This window comes from Oncorhynchus gorbuscha, linkage group LG18 (genome assembly GCF_021184085.1).
Source record: "Oncorhynchus gorbuscha isolate QuinsamMale2020 ecotype Even-year linkage group LG18, OgorEven_v1.0, whole genome shotgun sequence".
Taxonomy (NCBI): Eukaryota; Metazoa; Chordata; class Actinopteri; order Salmoniformes; family Salmonidae; genus Oncorhynchus; species Oncorhynchus gorbuscha.
Genome location: NC_060190.1, coordinates 39096179 through 39117797, shown reverse-complemented (window position 1 = coordinate 39117797; position 21619 = coordinate 39096179). Strand labels below are relative to the sequence as shown.

The 21619-nt window shown below is 45.0% G+C and overlaps 2 protein-coding genes across 2 annotated transcripts; one reads left to right on the top strand and one right to left on the bottom strand.

The window, feature by feature from the left end:
• The first annotated feature begins 483 nt into the window (after positions 1 to 483).
• LOC124003942 (caveolin-3-like) lies at positions 484 to 4862 on the top strand. Its single transcript, XM_046312601.1, has 2 exons — positions 484 to 737; positions 4404 to 4862. Exons 1-2 carry the CDS (start codon positions 615 to 617, stop codon positions 4743 to 4745), a joined length of 465 nt encoding a protein of 154 aa, XP_046168557.1. The 5' UTR covers positions 484 to 614; the 3' UTR covers positions 4746 to 4862.
• A 291-nt stretch (positions 4863 to 5153) lies between these two features.
• Positions 5154 to 20098, bottom strand: LOC124003941 (isotocin receptor-like). The gene is made up of 3 exons (XM_046312600.1): positions 19140 to 20098; positions 14087 to 14482; positions 5154 to 6192 (listed from the first exon to the last, which is right to left on the bottom strand). The coding sequence occupies exons 1-2, from the start codon at positions 20065 to 20067 to the stop codon at positions 14223 to 14225; spliced, it is 1188 nt and encodes a 395-aa protein (XP_046168556.1). The 5' UTR covers positions 20068 to 20098; the 3' UTR covers positions 5154 to 6192; positions 14087 to 14222.
• Between the last annotated feature and the right edge of the window lie 1521 nt (positions 20099 to 21619).

The window sequence follows — 21619 nt, the reverse complement described above, 5'->3', positions numbered from 1 at the left end:
AATAAACATTTTAGCATGACTATCATACATTGAATGTCACACCGGTGTGTGTGTGTGTTTACTATATATTGTCCACACAGCATATGTAGGAAAGGGGACAGGGAATGCATTCAACCAAAATGTGTCTTACACATTTAACCCAACCCCTCTGAATCAGAGAAGTGGGGCTGACTTAGTCAATGTTCACGGAGCAATTGTTGGGGATTAACTGCCTTGCTCAAGGGCAGAACGGCAGATTTCAGGGTTTCGAACCAGCGACCTTTCAGTTACTGGCTCTTAACTGCTAGGCTACCTGCTACCCCTGTAGTCTATGTGTGTTTTTGTGTTTATGCTATTCTATGGCTACAGTGGCTACAGACAGGACATCTAGGGGCTGTCAGTAGTTGCAGCTGCCTGCTGGGTGCTGCTGGAATTCCAGGAGTGACATCACGTGATTGGTGATCCAGAAGCCTGGGCACAGCCACTCCCTGTCCCACTCCCCACTCTGCCCCTTTGACTACTACATCTACTACTGCCCAGCTCCAGGAGAGGTAACAGCCGTGCTCAGACCCCTGTACTCTTCCAGGATCTGGGCCCTGCCTTGTACCTCTCTGCCCCCCTCCTCTGACTATCTTATGACCGTGACCATGGCTGACATCAACAACGGTTATGAACAGAAGTTCCAGACGGACAGACATCATAAAGAGATTGACCTGATCAACAGAGACCCCAAGCAAGTCAACGAGGATGTAGTGAAGGTAGGCTACATTACGTGTGTGCGCGTGTGCGTGCGTGTGTGCACCAGATAGCTAAGTATGGGCCTATTGAAGTATTGTCGCCCCGGACTGGACTTGGAAATGCCTTTTTTTGTGTCAGTGACAGAGCTTCTGGTTTTGCAATTTGTTGTCTCATTGAATAGAGGGTTCCGAGTCAGGTTGGAAGGAGAAGGACTGGAATCACTCTGTTATATGCGCACATTGTTCTGTGTTAATGATTTATTCAGCTATTATTTATTGCTCGTGCTATGGAGTAGCCAGGTGGATATCTTGAGCTGGCAGTGTATCCTTTGGGTTATGATTGTGCCTCATCAAAATGTTCCCTGAAATAGCCTGTATTCCTATAGCGTTTTACCAGGCCAGCTACAGATAGTAGCTCTATTTCTGGGAAGGCCAATGTAAGGGTGTGAGATGCAGTTAAACATGTTTATCTGCCAATACTGCCATCATTGAATTTGTTCTAATCTCGTTATTTTAACATAAATGTCTTTGGTGGTTTTCTGTGGTATTCTTTGATTTGCTCATTAAGCATTGGCCAGGTCGCAGTTGCAAATGAGAACTTGTTCTCAACTAGCCTACCTGGTTAAATAAAGGTGCAATAAAATAAAAAAATCAGCCTTTGTGGTTTTTAAAGCACACATGGGCCTCTGTATAGATATAAGTGTATTCATAAGTACCAATAGTGATATCAGATACTGTTCCATTAATTCGATCTGTGACTTTAAAATAGGCAGGATGTTAGAAAGAGAACATCTATGTGTTCATGCGGTGAGAATGTATCCAATTGGCCTGTCTTAAGTGATTTCTATGAAATTTCTATGAAATATGACCTAGAATGAATTACCATATAAGTGAAATAATTTTCCTTACAAAAATTGGCAAATATGTATGTTAAAAAGCTTCTCCTGTGTTGGATTAGTCTGGGAGTACTTCAACAACAGAATGGTGTGGGCATATACTGGTCATTAAAATATTAATACGAGTAGACCGCTGATTGAGCAGCTCATCCTCCTCACGAGGATAACATCACCCTCTGAGGAAATAGCAGACATTTTGAAATGGTCTGTTTGAAATTGTCACGGTTTTCTTTAGGTGAACCCCCAAGGTGCGGACTCAGGCCGCAAAACCTGAACCTATTGGTGAGGGTCTGGGTGGGCATCTGTCAGCGGTGGCGGCTCTGGTGCTGGACGTGGCCCCCACATCACCATAGTTTTAGTCCCCCACCTTGTCCGCTTCCGTGGTCTCCGAACCACGGCGACCCTACTTAATAACCCCACTGGACTGAGGGGCAGCTGCTCGGGACAGAGGGGCAGCTGCTCGGGACAGAGGGGCAGCTGCTCGGGACAGAGGGGCAGCTGCTCGGGACAGAGGGGCAGCTGCTCGGGACAGAGGGGCTGAGGGGCTCTGGCGCCTCTGGGCTGAGGGCCTCTGGCGCCTCTGGGCTGAGGGGCTCTGGCGCCTCTGGGCTGAGGGGCTCTGGCGCCTCTGGGCTGAGGGGCTCTGGCGCCTCTGGGCTGAGGGGCTCTGGCGCCTCTGGGCTTAGGGGCTCTGGCGCCTCTGGGCTTAGGGGCTCTGGCGCCTCTGGGCTGAGGGGCTCTGGCAGCTCTGGGCAGAGGGGCTCTGGCAGCTCTGGGCAGAGGGGCTCTGGCAGCTCTGGGCAGAGGGGCTCTGGCGCCTCTGGGCAGAGGGGCTCTGGCGCCTCTGGGCAGAGGGGCTCTGGCGCCTCTGGGCAGAGGGGCTCTGGCGCCTCTGGGCAGAGAGGCTCTGGCAGCTCTGGGCAGAGGGGCTCTGGCAGCTCTGGGCAGAGGGGCTCTGGCAGCTCTGGGTAGAGGGGCTCTTCATACTCCGGCAGCAGCGTCGGACAGGCGGGAGACTCCGGCAGCAGCGCCGGACAGGCGGGAGACTCCGGCAGCAGCGCCGGACAGGCGGGAGACTCCGGCAGCGCTGGAGAGGCGGGAGAACCCGCAAGGATGAGCCGGAGAGACAGCCTGGTGCAGGGAGCTGCCACCGGAGGGCTGGTGCGTGGAGATGGTGATGGATAGACCGCATTGGAGCTCTTGAGCACCGAGCCTGCCCAACCTTACCCTGTTGAATGGTCCCGGTCGCCCTGCCAGTGCGGCGAGGTGGAATAGCCCGCACTGGGCTATGTAGGCGAACCGGGGACACCATGCGCAAGGCTGGTGCCATGTAAGCCGGCCCAAGGCGACGCACTGGAGACCAGCTGCGTAGAACCGTGCAGGCGCACTGGAGCTCTTGAGCACCGAGCCTGCCCAACCTTGCCTTGCTCGATGCCCACTCTAGCCCGGCCGATACGCGGAGCTGGAATGTACCGCACCGGGCTATGCACCCGCACTGGGGACACCGTGCGCTTCACAGCATAACACGGTGCCTGCCCGGTCTCTCCAGCCCCCCGGTAAGCACAGGAAGTTGCCGAAGGTCTCCTACCTGGCTTCGCCATACTTCCTGTGAGCCACCCCCCCCCCCCCAATAAATTTTTGGGGCTGACTCTCGGGTTTCCAATCACGACGCCGCGCTGCCTCCTCATACCAGCGCCTCTCCGCCTTCACAGCCTCCAGCTCTTCTTTGGGGCGGCGATATTCTCCAGGCTGTGCCCATGGTCCTTTACCATCCAACTCATCCTCCCATGTCCAGTACTCCTCTTTGGGCTGCTCCTGTTGCCTCTTCTCCTGCTGCACCTTGGGGCAGCTACACTCCCCTGGTTTAGCCCAGGGTCCTCTCCCGTCGAGGATTTCCTCCCATGTCCAAGAGTCCTGTGTCTTTGGCTGCTGTTGCTGCTGTCCTTTACCACGCCGCTTGGTCCTGTTGTGGTGGGCGATTCTGTCACGGTTTTCTTTAGGTGAAAGAGAGTCAGACCAAAATGCGGCGTGGCTATTGCGATCCATGTTTAATGAAAACAAAGTAAACACAAATCAAATACAAAAACAATAAACGTAACACGAAAACCGAAACAGCCTAATACTGGTGCAAAGTAACACAGAGACAGAACAAGGACAATCACCCACAAAATCCAACACCAAACAGGCTACCTAAATATGGTTCCCAATCATAGACAATGACGAACACCTGCCTCTGATTGAGAACCATATCAGGCCAAACATAGAACTAGACAAACTAGACATGTAACATAGAATGCCCACTCAGCTCACACCCTGACCAACCAAAACATAGAAACATACAAAGCAAACTATGGTCAGGGTGTGACAGAAATACAAGTTTGAGGTGGGGCTTTTCAATTTTTTTTTGTCCTCTAAAATGTATACTTTGGCCACAAATATGAGTATAGGATGAGTAAAAACTATTTCTGTTTGATATTTTCACTGGACAGTTAGTTTAAGATATTTGCTCATGATATAAGTATTTGCATTGGACAGTGAGAAGTTTCACACAATATAATAATGGTTAAGCAACAGTTTTGCGCAAATTTTTTTTTATCTAAAAGAAGGTCTAGCTGTGGATGGCTGTAGCATGATGTACTACAATACCCATAATGCTTTGAGTAAGACATTAGGTTTTATTTTAGTACAGATGTGCCTGAAGCTGGCATAATGGTGTCTTGTCTAATTGGCATTTGTGTCAGAAGTGGAATCCTGATATCAATTACAATGGCCTCTCTGTCTCCAACTGCAGGTAGACTTTGAGGACGTGATCGCTGAGCCTGACGGGACTCACAGTCTGGACGGGGTGTGGAAGGCCAGTTACACCACCTTCACTGTGTCCAAATACTGGTGCTACCGTATCCTGTCTGCCATTTTGGGGATCCCCATGGCTCTACTGTGGGGTTTCCTATTTGCCTGCCTCTCCTTCTGCCACATCTGGGCTGTGGTGCCGTGCATTAAGAGCTGCATGATAGAGTCCCAGTGTTTCAGTCGTATCTACTCCCTGGCCATACACATCTTCTGCGACCCGCTATTTGAAGCCCTGGGAAAGATATTCTCAGGTGTTCGGGTGGTGCTACAGAAGGATGTGTAAGGTTCAGAAGCATGGGTCAGATTAATAATTGGATAGGGTAGTGATGGTGCTGCACCGTCTACTCTCCACTCTAAAGTAGGCCACTTCCCTGGCCACATATCTGGTTGCTGATGCTGGATCTGAGTCTGACTCATTTTCTTGTGATTGATAGAGATTAGTGTGTTCAATCGGAAGACAAAAAGAATAGTGCTCTTAATTTGACCTCTCTTTTGTTGCTGAGAATTGCAAATGTTTAGTGTATTCAAGGTTTAAAATGCCTTCTACAAATTTACATTTCCACTTTAAAATGTCAGAATTTACTTTTAAAATGTTTCAAGTTCCTGTTGTTGCAGGATTATTTTCATGCTGTGGCAAACTGCCTTAAAATAAGGTCCTACTGTACATTTGTACATGTAGATGGGGGTTCAATTATGGTCTATACAACATGGTACACTACAAAAAACACTCATCCATGATTGATTTAATGGTATTCCATATTCTTTATTTTACAAACTTTATAATAAAAAAATATATATTGTGTTTTCTTTTTAGTCATTTGTCACACATTGATTCTACAACAAATGAATTGTTTATTGTTACAGTTAGCTGTTATGTCAGTCTTTAGTGCTAGTTGTGACATGCATACAGTATGTAATTGATATAGAAAATATTTAGTGAAAGAATTCCCAGTATGTTCAGGCAAGGGTGAGGCCAGATGGATCTACACACTCATGTCTTAGTACCAATGGGGAACATTATATCTAATGTATCTATTTGTTGAATGATATGGAAATGCAATCTATAGGAACTGACAGCATGTTTAGCCATAACAGAAAATAATCTTATGACCCAGAGATGAAATGTATAAAGATTCCACGTTTGGTCTTATTCAACCCAGGTAACCATCAACAAAGGATGAGGAATATTCTGTTATCTGATCCAAAGATACACCATAAAATCCTATTTTAGTTAAAGATGTTTTATTTTATTTTTTAAAAAACAGGAAGGCCCACACACTATTTATGCTCCCAATTCACTGCTTTATTGACAATGACTGAGTGCTCACATCCTAAAATCTAAACATTTCACCTCACATGACCATTACGCACATGACACATGGTGGGTGGGGAAACAATTCAATTCACATTTGCGTATAATCACAGAGGTGCATATGGTCATAGCGGGTTATATACATACAAATCTCAAGTTCCTACACAACAGTAAAAAAAATGAGATGACATTGGAAACTGTTGGAATACCCGCCCATATGACCAATATGCGCATGACAAGTGGTGGCAGAAGATATAATTAGAGTGACCTATTTCAAAAACAACTTGTGTACCTCTAATCATTTTATATGAATGAGATGGGCACATGTAGTAAAAACAGAAAATCTAATGTATACATATTTACAAAATCACCAAGTGGAGACAGTGTCATCACTCCATGGTACGCTCCAAACCTGGACCTGTAAGCACAGATTAAAGGTTATAACAGACCCCCGGGTCATGTTCATTAGGCATCAAATGGGGGAAAAGGATTGAAACACGGAGTGACTACCTGGACTTGTCCAATATGAAACAGTCATTTTAGTTTTTCATTGCAAAACATTTTGCATTGCGTGCCCTAAAGAACACTACCCAGCTTCAGAGTAAATCCACACTTAAAAAAAAAAAGACATAAACCTTTTTGGCCACTAGATAAAACTACATGGTACGTTTTCCAGCCTCTGCATGTTGTTCAATGCTATCTGGCAGGGAGTGACTTGATCTGAATCATAGACATTGAGAGGACTTGAGTAAAACAAGACCTTTACAAACATGACACCTTATTCATTAATGAATTCATACTGACAACAACCTGACTACTTATTAACTTATTTAGTGTGGATGGACCACGCTCCTCTATCTATGCATTAAGAAGAACAGAAGATGAAGCACACACAAATCCTTTATTTTTTTCTCATACATTAGTGATACATTTATTCTATTGACATTGAAATAAATAATTGATATAAAGGGAATCTTTACTTCCTGAATATATTGTGAACACTGTACGGCAGAGGTCTCCAACAGGTAGATCGCTAGCTACCAATTAGCTCTCAGCCCAGAGTACCTCGCCAAGCAATTCTGGAAGTACATGCAATTTTTTAATGTGTTCCATCACAAACTTCCATCAACACAAAGCTACTATCCAATCAAAGCCAAATTTACATTATCCCACTACTGGTTAGCCTCTTTTGCTTGTAAAGCCAATGGTAACACAATATCTACCACTTAATTTCCAGCAATATTTCCCGTCTGTCCATTTGGTGCGTGCATTTGGCTATCATCCTGTATGTAGCCAGTTATCGATGCTAATGATAACCATCTAGTGGGTAGTTAACTGCAAAGTAGGCTTACCGCTGCAACCTGGTCTCAGAGCATTTTGTTTTATTCTGTACTTAAATCCGGGACACCCCATTTAGTATGATATGTTATGTTTCGAATGGTATTTATTAATTTGTGGATCTATATCACCAAATTCGTATTGTATGTTACAAATTACAATTTGTATTATATGTTACTAATTTGCAAAACATATGATATGTTATGAATTCTAGCTAGGTGGTGAGGTGGCTATCGTCAGCTAGCTTGCTAACATTAGCTAGGCTCGGGGTTAGGGGTTAGGGTTAAGTTTATGAGTTATGAGTTAGGTTAAAGGGTTAAGGTTAGGGGAAGAGTTAGCTAAAAGGGTTAAGGTTAGGGTTAGGGCTCGTGGGAAGGGTTGGCTAGCATGCTAAGTAATTGCAAAGTAGCTAAAAAGTATTAAGTAGTTGATTCAAACTCACAACCTTTGGGTTGCTAGACGTTCGCTTTATACGCCTAACCCACTTTCGTTGTTGCCTTAAGTAAGCATCTGTCTTACGTAACCATACCAAACGTAACATACAGTATCATACTAATGTGAGTGTCCCGGATTTACATTTACTATGTTACCTCTAGTCTATAAAACCAGGCTGGCTTACCTGATATAAAGATATTATGACAATTTGCATCAATTGGGTGGCCATTGTTTTGAAAACTCTGCCATGACATGTGCTGCAGCACTACACTTAACAGGAGAAGATCGCTAGACCAACACATTCCTCTCCTACTTAAAACAGATACATTGGACCTTTATCTCAAAACCAAATCATTTCTGAGCAACAATTAAGTACCTTGCTGTGATTGTTTCCGAATTAAATATTCAAAAAGAAGAAAATAAAATAGCTTCTTAACAAAGACCAATTTCTCGAGCAATAATTTAACTCGGACTGTCTATGAGTGGTCTGAGTGGGGAGGGGTAAACTGAAAATTTGCTGTTATTGACAGAAAGGTTTGGAAATATCTTTCTTATTGGTCTATTAACTAATTGCCTGCATGGTTATGTCACCATGGAAGGTCAAAATAGTCTGAAATTTCAGGCAGTCTTACACATCTTTTTCAAAATTTTATCGGGCCCCATTAGAGTTGTTTATGAATCATTATTTTCGAAGGTATATTGACAAAACAAACACGTCTTGTAAAACGAATAGCCTATTTAAAAGCTATGAAATTCAATTGTAGCTCGCAACGTTTCATTAAAAAAATGTAATAAAGTAGCTCTCACGCTAGAAAAAGTTGGCAAAACCTACTGGAAAGGTGAATGAGCAGATACATATATACACAAAATAACACCTGCGTTGATCTACTGTAATCACTCACACAACAATAAAGAAAATATATACATGTGTTGGAGCACATTTCAAAGCATACGCACGTTTATTATTTTACAAAGCTACAGTAACGTAACGTAATCAACACTGCTAGCTAGCCAGCTAGCCCCCGGATAGCAGCACTGTAGAAACTACTACACTCAACGGAACGACTTGATTAGTGTAGTGTCAACAACGCAGCCACTGTCAGCTAGCCTACAAAGTCAACAACGCAGCCACTGCCAGCTAGCCTACTTCAGCAGTACTGTATCATTTTTAATAATTTTAGTCAATAAGATTCTTGCTACGTAAGCTTAACTTTCTGAACATTCGAGACGTGTAGTCCACTTGTCATTCCAATCTCCTTGCATTAGCGTAGCCTCTTCTGTAGCCTGTCAACTATGTGTCTGTCTATCCCTGTTCTCTCCTCTCTGCACAGACCATACAAACGCTCCACACCGCGTGGCCGCTGCCACCCTAATCTGGTGGTCCCAGCGCGCACGACCCACGTGGAGTTCCAGGTCTCCGGTAGCCTCTGGAACTGCCGATCTGCAGCCAACAAGGCAGAGTTCATCTCAGCCTATGCCTCCCTCCAGTCCCTCGACTTCTTGGCACTGACAGAAACATGGATCACCACAGATAACACTGCTACTCCTACTGCTCTCTCTTCGTCCGCCCACGTGTTCTCGCACACCCCGAGAGCTTCTGGTCAGCGGGGTGGTGGCATAGGGATCCTTATCTCTCCCATGTGGTCATTCTCTCTTTCTCCCCTTACCCATCTGTCTATCGCCTCCTTTGAATTTCATGCTGTCACAGTTACCAGCCCTTTCAAGCTTAACATCCTTATCATTTATCGCCCTCCAGGTCCCCTCGGAGAGTTCATCAATGAGCTTGATGCCTTGATAAGCTCCTTTCCTGAGGACGGCTCACCTCTCACAGTTCTGGGCGACTTTAACCTCCCCACGTCTACCTTTGACTCATTCCTCTCTGCCTCCTTCTTTCCACTCCTCTCCTCTTTTGACCTCACCCTCTCACCTTCCCCCCTACTCACAAGGCAGGCAATACGCTCGACCTCATCTTTACTAGATGCTGTTCTTCCACTAACCTCATTGCAACTCCCCTCCAAGTCTCCGACCACTACCTTGTATCCTTTTCCCTCTCGCTCTCATCCAACACTTCCCACACTGCCCCTACTCGGATGGTATCGCGCCGTCCCAACCTTCGCTCTCTCTCCCCCGCTACTCTCTCCTCTTCCATCCTATCATCTCTTCCCTCTGCTCAAACCTTCTCCAACCTATCTCCTGATTCTGCCTCCTCAACCCTCCTCTCCTCCCTTTCTGCATCCTTTGACTCTCTATGTCCCCTATCTTCCAGGCCGGCTCGGTCCTCCCCTCCCGCTCCGTGGCTTGACGACTCAATGCGAGCTCACAGAACAGGGCTCCGGAAGGCCGAGCGGAAATGGAGGAAAACTCGCCTCCCTGCGGACCTGGCATCCTTTCACTCCCTCCTCTCTACATTTTCCTCCTCTGTCTCTGCTGCTAAAGCCACTTTCTACCACTCTAAATTCCAAGCATCTGCCTCTAACCCTAGGAAGCTCTTTGCCACATTCTCCTCCCTCCTGAATCCTCCTCCCCCTCCCCCCTCCTCCCTCTCTGCAGATGACTTCGTCAACCATTTTGAAAAGAAGATCGACGACATCCGATCCTCGTTTGCTAAGTCAAACAACACCGCTGGTTCTGCTCACACTGCCCTACCCTGTGCTCTGACCTCTTTCTCCCCTCTCTCTCCAGATGAAATCTTGCGTCTTGTGACGGCCGGCCGCCCAACAACCTGCCCGCTCGACCCTATCCCCTCCTCTCTTCTCCAGACCATTTCCGGAGACCTTCTCCCTTACCTCACCTCGCTCATCAACTTATCCCTGACCGCTGGCTACGTCCCTTCCGTCTTCAAGAGAGCGAGAGTTGCACCCCTTCTGAAAAAACCTACACTCGATCCCTCCGATGTCAACAACTACAGACCAGTATCCCTTCTTTCTTTTCTCTCCAAAACTCTTGAACGTGCCGTCCTTGGTCAGCTCTCCCGCTATCTCTCTCAGAATGACCTTCTTGATCCAAATCAGTCAGGTTTCAAGACTAGTCATTCAACTGAGACTGCTCTTCTCTGTATCACGGAGGCGCTCCGCACCGCTAAAGCTAACTCTCTCTCCTCTGCTCTCATCCTTCTAGACCTATCGGCTGCCTTCGATACTGTGAACCATCAGATCCTCCTCTCCACCCTCTCCGAGTTGGGCATCTCCGGCGCGGCCCACGCTTGGATTGCGTCCTACCTGACAGGTCGCTCCTACCAGGTGGCGTGGCGAGAATCTGTCTCCTCACCACGCCCTCTCACCACTGGTGTCCCCCAGGGCTCTGTTCTAGGCCCTCTCCTTTTCTCGCTATACACCAAGTCACTTGGCTCTGTCATAACCTCACATGGTCTCTCCTATCATTGCTATGCAGACGACACACAATTAATCTTCTCCTTTCCCCCTTCTGATGACCAGGTGGCGAATCGCATCTCTGCATGTCTGGCAGACATATCAGTGTGGATGACGGATCACCACCTCAAGCTGAACTTCGGCAAGACGGAGCTGCTCTTCCTCCCGGGGAAGGACTGCCCGTTCCATGATCTCGCCATCACGGTTGACAACTCCATTGTGTCCTCCTCCCAGAGCGCTAAGAACCTTGGCGTGATCCTGGACAACAAACTGTCGTTCTCAACTAACATCAAGGCGGTGGCCCGTTCCTGTAGGTTCATGCTCTACAACATCCGCAGAGTACGACCCTGCCTCACACAGGAAGCGGCGCAGGTCCTAATCCAGGCACTTGTCATCTCCCGTCTGGATTACTGCAACTCGCTGTTGGCTGGGCTCCCTGCCTGTGCCATTAAACCCCTACAACTCATCCAGAACGCCGCAGCCCGTCTAGTGTTCAACCTTCCCAAGTTCTCTCACGTCACCCCGCTCCTCCGCTCTCTCCACTGGCTTCCAGTTGAAGCTCGCATCCGCTACAAGACCATGGTGCTTGCTTACGGAGCTGTGAGGGGAACGGCACCTCAGTACCTCCAGGCTCTGATCAGGCCCTACACCCAAATAAGGGCACTGCGTTCATCCACCTCTGGCCTGCTCGCCTCCCTACCACTGAGGAAGTACAGTTCCCGCTCAGCTCAGTCAAAACTGTTCGCTGCTCTGGCTCCCCAATGGTGGAACAAACTCCCTCACGACGCCAGGACAGCGGAGTCAATCACCACCTTCCGGAGACACCTGAAACCCCACCTCTTTAAGGAATACCTAGGATAGGATAAAGTAATCCTTCTCACCCCCTCCCCCCTTAAAATATTTAGATGCACTATTGTAAAGTGGTTGTTCCACTGGATGTCATAAGGTGAATGCACCAATTTGTAAGTCGCTCTGGATAAGAGCGTCTGCTAAATGACTTAAATGTAAATGTAAATGTAAATGTAAATGTACAGTGTAACTTACATTGCGTCAGAAATTGAGCCCTATTTCTCTACACTACATTTTTACCAGAACCCTATATGCCCAGGTCAAAAGTAGTGCAGTGTATAGGGAAAAAGGTGCAAATTGGGACACACAGCCTTAGATAAATAACAATAAAGTTTCTTTAATATCCCCTCCATGGTTTGAAGATATAGGCAATCTAATCTAACATCTCTCTGTGTAGAGATCAATAACAATGCAATATCCCTGGCTGAGCAGTAAGGTCACCAAGAGAACAGGCTTCATTGTGAAACTTCATTCTATTTCCCATTTGGTTATTGTGGTGACTGAAAGGTCAGCTTGGTGTGTGAATAAGCTCTGCTGAGTTTCTCTACCTAGACCTGAGAAATACAGAGAGTAATAGAGCTGTGTGTAGAAACAAATCTTACGTCAAGTGAATATAATAAGAATTCAATATAACCTTTTTGCTGAAGAGGGGTAAGGTTTGCGTGGAACCACAGTCTCTTTTAATATTTTCCTTAAAAAGCCATACAGGTGGAGATTAAATCATTTGATTTATGGTACACATTGACTGACAGTCTGATCATCAGCTGTACAGTATATGGAAAACTAAAATGAAACAGGAATGAATATGTGTGCTACAAAGACATACCATAACTTGGCCTATGGGCAACAACTTATGGGCAAAATACATTTCTTCCTCAGAAAATGTTCATTTTAGAGGGATTTCAGTAACGTGCTGGAGAGGTTTGTGAGACTAAAACACAGAGTAAATGTTATAACCGACGATAACAAGCATACACTACCCATAACATGATGCAGAACCACCATGTTTGAAATATGAAAAGTGGCACTAAGTGAGGTGATGGATTTGCACCAAACATAACACTTCGTATTCAGGACATAGAGTTAATTTCTTGGCCAAAATTTTAGCAGTTTTACTTTTAGTGCCATTTAGCAATAAGGACACGTTTTGGAATATTTTTATTCTGTACATGCTTCCTTCTTTTCACTGTCATTTAAGTTAGTATTGTGGAGTAACTACAATGTGGTTGATCCATCCTCAGTTTTCTCGTATCACAGCCATTAAACTCTGTAACTGATTTAAAATCACCATTGGCCTCATGGTGAAATCCCTAAGTGGTTTCCTTCCTCTTCTGCAACTGAGTTATGAAGGACGCCTGTATCTTTGTAGTGACTTGTTGTATTGATACACCATCCAAAGTGTAATTAATAACTTCATCATACTCAAAGGGATATTCAATGTCTGCTTTTTTTTTACCCATCTACCAATAGGTGTCCTTCTTTGCGAGGAATTGGAAAACAGCATGATCTCTGTGGTTGAATCTGTGTTTGAAATTCACTGCTCGACTGAGGGACTTTAGAGATAATTGCACACAAAGTGGCTCGATGCAAATTATTATGTGACTTATTAAGCACATTTTTACTCCTGGACTTATTTAGACTTGCCATAACAAAGTGGTTGAATACTTATTGACTCAAAACATTTTAGCTCTTCATTTTTTATGCATTTTCAAAAGCACAATTCCACTTTGATATTATGGGATATTTCAAATCTGGCTGTAGAACAACAAAATGTGGAAAAAGTCAAGGGGTGCGAACATTTTCTGAAGGCACTGAATAGGCCCATGTATCTTTCAATGAAGTCATCTCAGTTTTAATTTGAAGCATTGTTTTATCCTCCACTTATAACAATGGCAAATACTTGGGCAACTTTATATCTGTATTGAACTTCGTTCAGAAGTTATCGGCGGTCACAGTCAGACAGAGAGCTGAACATAGAATCAAGATGTTTAGGCTAAGATATTCTGTGAATAAAAGGGCAATGCACACTAACGATGCACTTAGCTGTTCTACGAGTGGTCTGAGGCATTCGGAAACGAATGAGGGTTTTCAAGTGCAATTTTAGTAATGATGGTTTTGGGAAACAGCTTGGCCACTAAAGATACATCGTAAGATCATTCTAACGATGATCTTGAAATGAGGCCCTGGTCTTACAGGGGTACCTGGCCCACACCAAGCCTCGGATGAAGGTCTTTCAGGTTTAGAGTACGCAACTTAACCTCTCTTCATGGTCTTATGTGCTGGAGATCTGTGTGCTGCACCTCTTGCTGGTATCTGACCCACCTTATCGATAAGCATTGCATGGTGAAGATCTAAGTCTTCACCATGCAACCCCCTCTCTGACTGATATGAAGAAGGGCTTTCGGTAGTGGTGAGTTCCTGTCCCACCCCAACTCATCTCCTCCATGGTCCTCACTCCTCATGTGCTGGTGGTCTGCGTGATGCTCCTCTGACTACTATGGTTCTTGATGACGAAGGTGGAGGTGGAGGTGGAGACGCTCCTGCGGCTCTGCTGGCGGTCACACCCTCCGCACTGTGAGGCCTTCAGGTACTGTGAGGAGCAGCAGATGAAGCACCTCATCAGGTCATGGAACAGGTGGCCAGCGAAGAACATATAGATCCAGGGGTTACAGCAGCTGTTCAGACTGGCCAGCAGCATGGCAATGATGAACGCCATGTCTAGGATAAAGAGAGAGAGAGAGAGAAGGAAGGCTTTATAAATAGTGTAATTTTCACCTGTCGACAGCTTTCAATACACAGGTCACTGGCAAAATAAAGGATACACCCACATAAAGTGTCTTAATAGGGCGTTGGACCACCACGAACCAGAACAGCTTCAATGCACTTTGGTATAGATTGTACAAGTGTCTGGAGCTCTACTCGACGGATGCGACACCATTCTTCCACAAGAAATTCCATCATGTCGTGTTTTATTCGCTCCAGAATTTCCCATGAGTGTTCAATAGGATTGGGATTTTGTGATTGAGACGGCCATTGCATGTGGTTTACATTGTTTTCATGCAAACCATTCAGTGACCACTCGTGCCCTGAAGCCACGGTAGCCAAAATAATGGCCTGCCCAGCATCTTTATACATGACCCTACATGCTGACCACACCAGTCGCGTCGCATGCGTGAACTCTGCAAAATCAATTTACACATACATGTTATTCAATCATTGCACCCACACTGCTCGTGCGCACCAACGGGCGTCTGAGTTGCTAGGTGCTAAAATAATAATAAAAATCAATTAGGAGAGTTGAGAGCTGAACAGCTGAACAGGTGTCAATTATAAGTCACCATGGGCGTACCCATGTATTAATAGTTTTCTCCTACTCATGTATTAATCATGCACAGAGAGAGACTCTTGTCAGGTTCATCCAATTAATATCGTGTTGTGCTACCTCCACTAGACTTGAGAGAGAGAGAGAGAGAGAGAGAGAGAGAGAGAGAGAGAGAGAGAGAGAGAGAGAGAGAGAGAGAGAGAGAGAGAGAGAGAGAGAGAGAGAGAGAGAGAGAGAGAGAGAGAGAGAGAGAGAGAGAGAGAGAGAGAGAGAGAGAGAGGCCATCTCGCTGGATTTGTCATTAAGACTGTAAATCCTTCTCTGGTCTTGGATCTTAATTTGTGCAAAGACACAGGCCTTTTCTCAATTAGATTAGCTCAACTCTGCATCCTCCTCCTCTGTCCTCTCTGGCTTCATTTTGAAAAAGGTCAAAGGTAATCTCGGAGAGGCGGGCCAGGAGAGGGAAAGTGGACGAAAATGCGCTTGTATGAAATGAGACTCCTTGTCGTGCTCCCTCAGGAAAATTAAGTTTACAGGGTGGAATCCCAAAATAAATGTATAAAGTGATAAAAACAAATACAGTTTGTTGTGCAGACATTGTATAGATAAAGGGATAAGTAGTATATTGTTTTTAAATGTTTGCATGCTTTTCTCCTTCATGAAAACAATAGCTGATTCAACGTGGGTTTTGGCAGATTTAAAACTCTTCTGGGAAGGACTCGGTTTCCGGGTCATGGAGGAGAGGACAGAGGACAGAGGAGAGAGCACGGAGAATGGACTTTTGCCCAAATAAGGCCTTGAATTTTAGATTAGCCTGGCGCAGGAGGCCATGGTCATTATGAAGCATGGACCAGCTCATGATTCTCACCATCCAGAGAATGAATCACACGCCAAGCGTTCAGAGCAAAGCTGACAAATAGGCTAACGGTGACAACTCAGGCAGACACCGGTGCAAATCATTGCCACAGACACCATCTATATCACTTATGGACCGAAGGCCTAAGGCATGGTCATGACCACAAGACATCAGACCTAAGTTCAAAAAAGTGTTTAAATCTTTCTAATACATAGATGTTTTGCTTTAGCATGCCTGGAGTACCACGTGGGCGGTGTTCACATTTTGCTATTGGTTCACTACAACATGCAAGCTACATTAAATCAAGCATACTTTTACATTTATCAAAGGATCTTATCCAGATCAACTTACAGTAAGTGCATTCATCTTAAGACAGCTAGGTGATACAATCACATATCACAGTCGAAGTATGTGAAAGTATTACAAATAGTATTTGAACCCAGACCGGTGGAAAATCCCATTTTACTGATGAATGGGTAAACAAAAGACGGGGCTGAAGGAGACATTTTTACACTGATAGGCCATGCCATGTCCTCCTCATCCCCTAATTTGGTTGTTTCCATTTTGAGGTGTATTTATGGATTGTATTTAAAGCTTTTGTGCGGCTGCTCGGCCATTGAAACCCATTTCATCAAGCTCCCGACAAACAGTTGTTTTGCTGACTTTGCTTCCAGAGTCTGTTTGGAACTCATTAGTGAGTGATGCAATCAAGGACAGATGATTTTTACGTGCTACGGGCTTCAGCACTTGGTGGTCCGGGTCTTTGGGCTTGTGTCCTACCACTTTGCGGCTCAGACGTTGTTGCTGCTAGACTTTCCGCTTCCCAAAAACAGCACTTACAGTTGATCGGGGCAGCTCTAGCAGGGCAGAAATGACACAAACTGACTACTTGGAAAGGTGGCATCCTATGACTGTGCCACGTTGAAAGTCACTGAGTTCTTCAGTAACGCCATTCTACTGCCAATGTTTGTTTATGGAGATTGCATGGCTGTGTGCTCGATTTTATACACCTCTCAGCAACGGATGTGGCTGAAATAGCTGAATCCTCTAATTTGAAAGGGTGTCCATATACTTTACTATTATTATTTATGTATTACCTTTATTTAACTAGGCAAGTCAGGAACAAATTCTTATTTACAATGACAGCCTACACCAGCTAAACCTGGACGACGCTGGGCCAATTGTGCGCCGCCCTATGGGACTCCAAATCACTGCCGGTTGTGAATATATTATACATGTTGGCATTTGTGACTCATTTAAGAAAACTAGGCATATGTCGCTCGTCACTACTTTACAGGAGAGGCATTTGAACAAAAACGTAAATGTTTTATCAAAATGCGTTTTTCGGCAGAAATGCCTGAAATATGTGAACTTTCATGTGCCTTAATAACACAATTCTATGCCATTTGTTAATACAAATAAAATGGTTACATTTTTGGTTTAGCCACTGAAAAAGACAGGAATCTTCCCTCTTGCCATGATTGGCTTAGATAATGGATGGGCTGGACATGCCGATAATGAGTTTGGATAGGTCTGACATGTAGCACGCTCCTGTCTATAATTTGAGCTGCTCAGTATGCGTAGGTAATCTCTCATAACACGGCTTTTGGAAAGATACCACGAAGAACTGCAAAAGTGTTTGATTGCAAATATGGGAAGAAAAAAAAGACTGCACAAAAGGCTGTTGTAAAGAACACCTGGCAGAACAGCTGGCTGGCTCGCTAGCTAACGTTATGTGTACGTTCTGTGTAGTAATATTATTGGTATCTCAGAACCATTTGCATTGCTAGTTATAGCCCAATTAGCTAGCTAACATTGAACCTAGTTGATTAGCTTTAGCTACAGATTCATGCAGGATAGTAACATTATGAGTTGGGATTATGGTTCATTGTTTAGCTAACTAGTTAATTACATTTCTAAACAAAAGACTATGCAAGTAACCATTTCACTGTACCATTTACACCTTCTATATCCTGTGCATGTGACAAATAAACTTTGATTTATTTGATACAGTGTGTGTGTTTACCAGAGACGGTTAACAACATGACCTGCACTAAAGTCAAATTGGGATATAACTTTAGCCCAACGAGACAGTGTCTAAGTTCTAAATTTATCTGGTAGAATGCCCTGCTTTTATTTTGTCACACTCACAACCGTAAGCTCACCATTAACTTGTAAATAAGGATCTTGCTGTGAGTTTATTTTCCTGTAATAATGAATACAAATTAGCTAAATTTAAGGTGTTGTAAGCTATATGATATGGTCATTATTTGAACTGGCTAGCCAGCTAACTTAACATTAGCTAGCTAGCTAACAAGCTAGAAACAAACAAAAACATTGGTTAGAAAGTTGCTTTTAGTTGCCTGGTTTTCTAGATCGACATATACTAAATTCATTTTTAAACAGATGGGTTTATTGGTGTTAAAATATACCTGCTTTCTTTGGACCACCAGGCTGTTGATGTCATGCAGCCCGTCATTTTTGTGTTCATACTTTTTCATAACGACAAAGACAAGTTTGATGTCGGACGACAATAGAATGGACAACAATAGAATGTTCATAATGTAACTGTATCAGTCATAATGTAACTGTTTACAGACGTAGTTAAAACCAGCCTTTAGTCTTGAAATCTTTGGTTGTTTAGTACACCACCGTACTCACTCTGTTTAGCACATGGCCTCACATGTGAATCCTTAAAGAGATGGGTGGGGATCGGGTTTAAGAGGGTGTGAATGGTTCTGAATGGGTGTAGAGAAAGAAGAGCTCTCTAAAACATTCAATTGCCATTTTCTCAAAAGTGGGGTTACAAGTTTATCAACTTTCAAAGCAGAATTACTTTTCCATTGTTCCTCAACTGTAGTGTATAATATACAATTTTCTAGCACTGAGTCTCTACTTTTATCCAATGTAAAAAATAAAAAATAAATCAAATTTGGCTACATAAGACAGAATTGAGCCGGATCAAAAAGCCATTGAAAATGCCCTCTTCCCTCTTATGAGAAAATCCATAACTCTCTTACTAAAACAACATTTGACTTGTTCAGATAGTGACAAATAGCACCAGGAGAGAGAGACAGGAGAACAAGACATTCTCCAACTAATGACATGTCAGTCTCTGTGCCTCCCTCCTTATAACCCCATCCATATATATATATAAAGCAGTGTGTAATGCATGCATAAAGCCGTTTATCGTTTACCTTCTCTGGGTGCAGCAGGGTCCCATGCCGACCACATTTGTACGAAGAAAAAAGGAGTCCAACAAACAATATAAGCTACGACAATGACAAAAGTCATTTTGACAGTTCGGATCTTCGCTTTTGATATGAGCCTCACGCTGCTCACCCGAGAGAGCGCTGCACATTTGGACGTCCGCGGTGTCAGAGACATACACTGATCCCGTCTGGTTTTCATTTTAAAGTTTTGCCATATTTTCAAACTTATCAGGCCATAGCAAATACTTAAAATAGCCACTGGAATGATGTAGATTGTAAGACTAATCCATGTAATGTACGCCTTGGCGCCCCAGGGTTCTACGAAGTCTCCCCAACAGTCATAAACTCCGTTGCCCACCTCCCTCAAGGAAAATATGTACACTTGAGGGGTACTGAAAACCAGACTAAGCATCCAAGAAGCAATCACATAAAAACAGTCCTTCCTCTTGTGCAGAGAGCGGAGGGGCTGACATATCGCCAAGCATCTGTCTATGGACATTAGAACAAGCATGTAGGTGGACGCGAACATCCCGACAACCTGTAGGTACTTCACCAGCCTGCACAGTAAATCAGACCCGTAGAAGCGAAATGTAATGTCCCATATGAGCTGCGGGAGGACCTGGAAGATTGCCACCACCAGGTCCGCAATACTGAGGTGTTTCATGAAGTAGTACATTCGAGAGTGGCTGTGCTTGCTCGTATGTATAGCCAAGAGGACGCAAAGGTTACCGGCCAACGCGAGCAGCAGGACGAGGACAAGAACGGTCACCTCCACTTTGGCCACCTCCTCGTTCCGCTTCAGGGGGTTCACACCGGTCTGGTTCCTGGTACCCGTGTCGTTTCCACCGCGACTCGAGTTGGTCCATGAATCGTTCATCATCGCCCACAGTTCTTGGTCTCGCTGGTCCTCCATCAGGTCCTCCAGACCTTCCAACTTTTCAAAACTCGTGTGCAGAGATTTTTTCAAGATAGGCTTTTGCTTACCGCATCCCTATGTGTCGGTTCAGCGTGCATGAGGTCTAATGAAATGCTTCAAGCACAGTATACCAAATTGAAGATGCTTCGACCCGCCCTCTGCCCGCGCGCAATGTGTCCCGCATCCTTATTGGTAGCACTATCGTCTCAGCGGAGGAGCGGCTGAGATAAAAAAAAATGCCATCGCTAGATGCTATGCAAGCCACCGTATGCATGATCCTCCAATCTGTAATTAACGCAGGACATGAATTTTTTGTTTTGACAGTAGTTTAAAAAAATGCGTTATCAGTGGATTCACCAATAGATGTTTAACTGGCACACTGTTTTACGCATGAAACATATTTGCTCTATTTCGTATCAGACGCCACAATTTTATTTTCAACAGTGTTTGCTAGATGTGTGTTAGGGGTTTATCAGTGAGAAACGTAATTTGCCAAACATGCAGGGATAGCAACAATCACAGGTATCAATTTATTGAGCTGTAGTTCAGCCTAAAACCCAAACAGCAAGCAATGCAGGTGTAGAAGCACAGTGGCCAGGAAAAACTCCCTAGAAATGCCAAAACCTAGGAAGAAACCTAGAGAGGAACCAGGCTGTGTGGGGTGGCCAGTCCTCTTCTGGCTGTGCCGGGTGGAGATTATAACAGAACATAATAATAAGGCAGAACAGTTGAAACTGGAGCAGCAGCACGGCCAGGTGGACTGGGGACAGCAAGGAGTCATCATGTCAGGTAGTCCTGGGGCATGGTCCTAGGGCTCAGGTCCTCAGAGAGAGAGAAAGAAAGAGAGAAGGAGAGAATTAGAGAACACACACTTAGATTCACACAGGACACCGAATAGGACAGGAGAAGTACTCCAGATATAACAAACTGACCCTAGCCCCCCGACACATAAACTACTGCAGCATAAATACTGGAGGCTGAGACAGGAGGGGTCAGGAGACACTGTGGCACCATCCGAGGACACCCCCAGACAGGGTCAAACAGGAAGGATATAACCCCACCCACTTTGCCAGAGCACAGCCCCCCACACCACTAGAGGGATATATTCAACCACCAACTTACCATCCTGAGACAAGGCTGAGCCCACAAAAGCCCACAAAAGATCTCCGCCATGGCACAACCCAAGGGGGGGCGCCAACCCAGACAGGATGACCACATCAGTGAATCAACCCACTCAGGTGACGCACCCCTTCCAGGGACGGCATGAGAGAGCCCCAGTAAGCCAGTGACTCAGCCCCTGTAATAGGGTTAGAGGCAGAGAATCCCAGTGGAAAGAGGGGAACCGGCCAGGCAGAGACAGCAAGGGAGGTTCGTTGCTCCAGAGCCTTTCCGTTCACCTTCCCACTCCTGGGCCAGACTACACTCAATCATATGACCCACTGAAGAGATGAGTTTTCAGTAAAGACTTAAAGGTTGAGACCGAGTTTGCGTCTCTGACATGGGTAGGCAGACAGTTCCATAAAAATGGAGCTCTATAGGAGAAAGTCCT

Coding starts and splice junctions, on each gene's coding strand:
- LOC124003942 (XM_046312601.1), top strand. CDS start 615: ATGACCGTGACCATGGCTGACATCAACAACGGTTATGAACAGAAGTTC. Junction 738..4,403: donor TCAACGAGGATGTAGTGAAG/GTAGGCTACATT, acceptor CTCCAACTGCAG/GTAGACTTTGAGGACGTGAT.
- LOC124003941 (XM_046312600.1), bottom strand. CDS start 20,067: ATGGAGGACCAGCGAGACCAAGAACTGTGGGCGATGATGAACGATTCA. Junction 14,483..19,139: donor CCCTGCTGCACCCAGAGAAG/GTAAACGATAAA, acceptor TCTTTATCCTAG/ACATGGCGTTCATCATTGCC.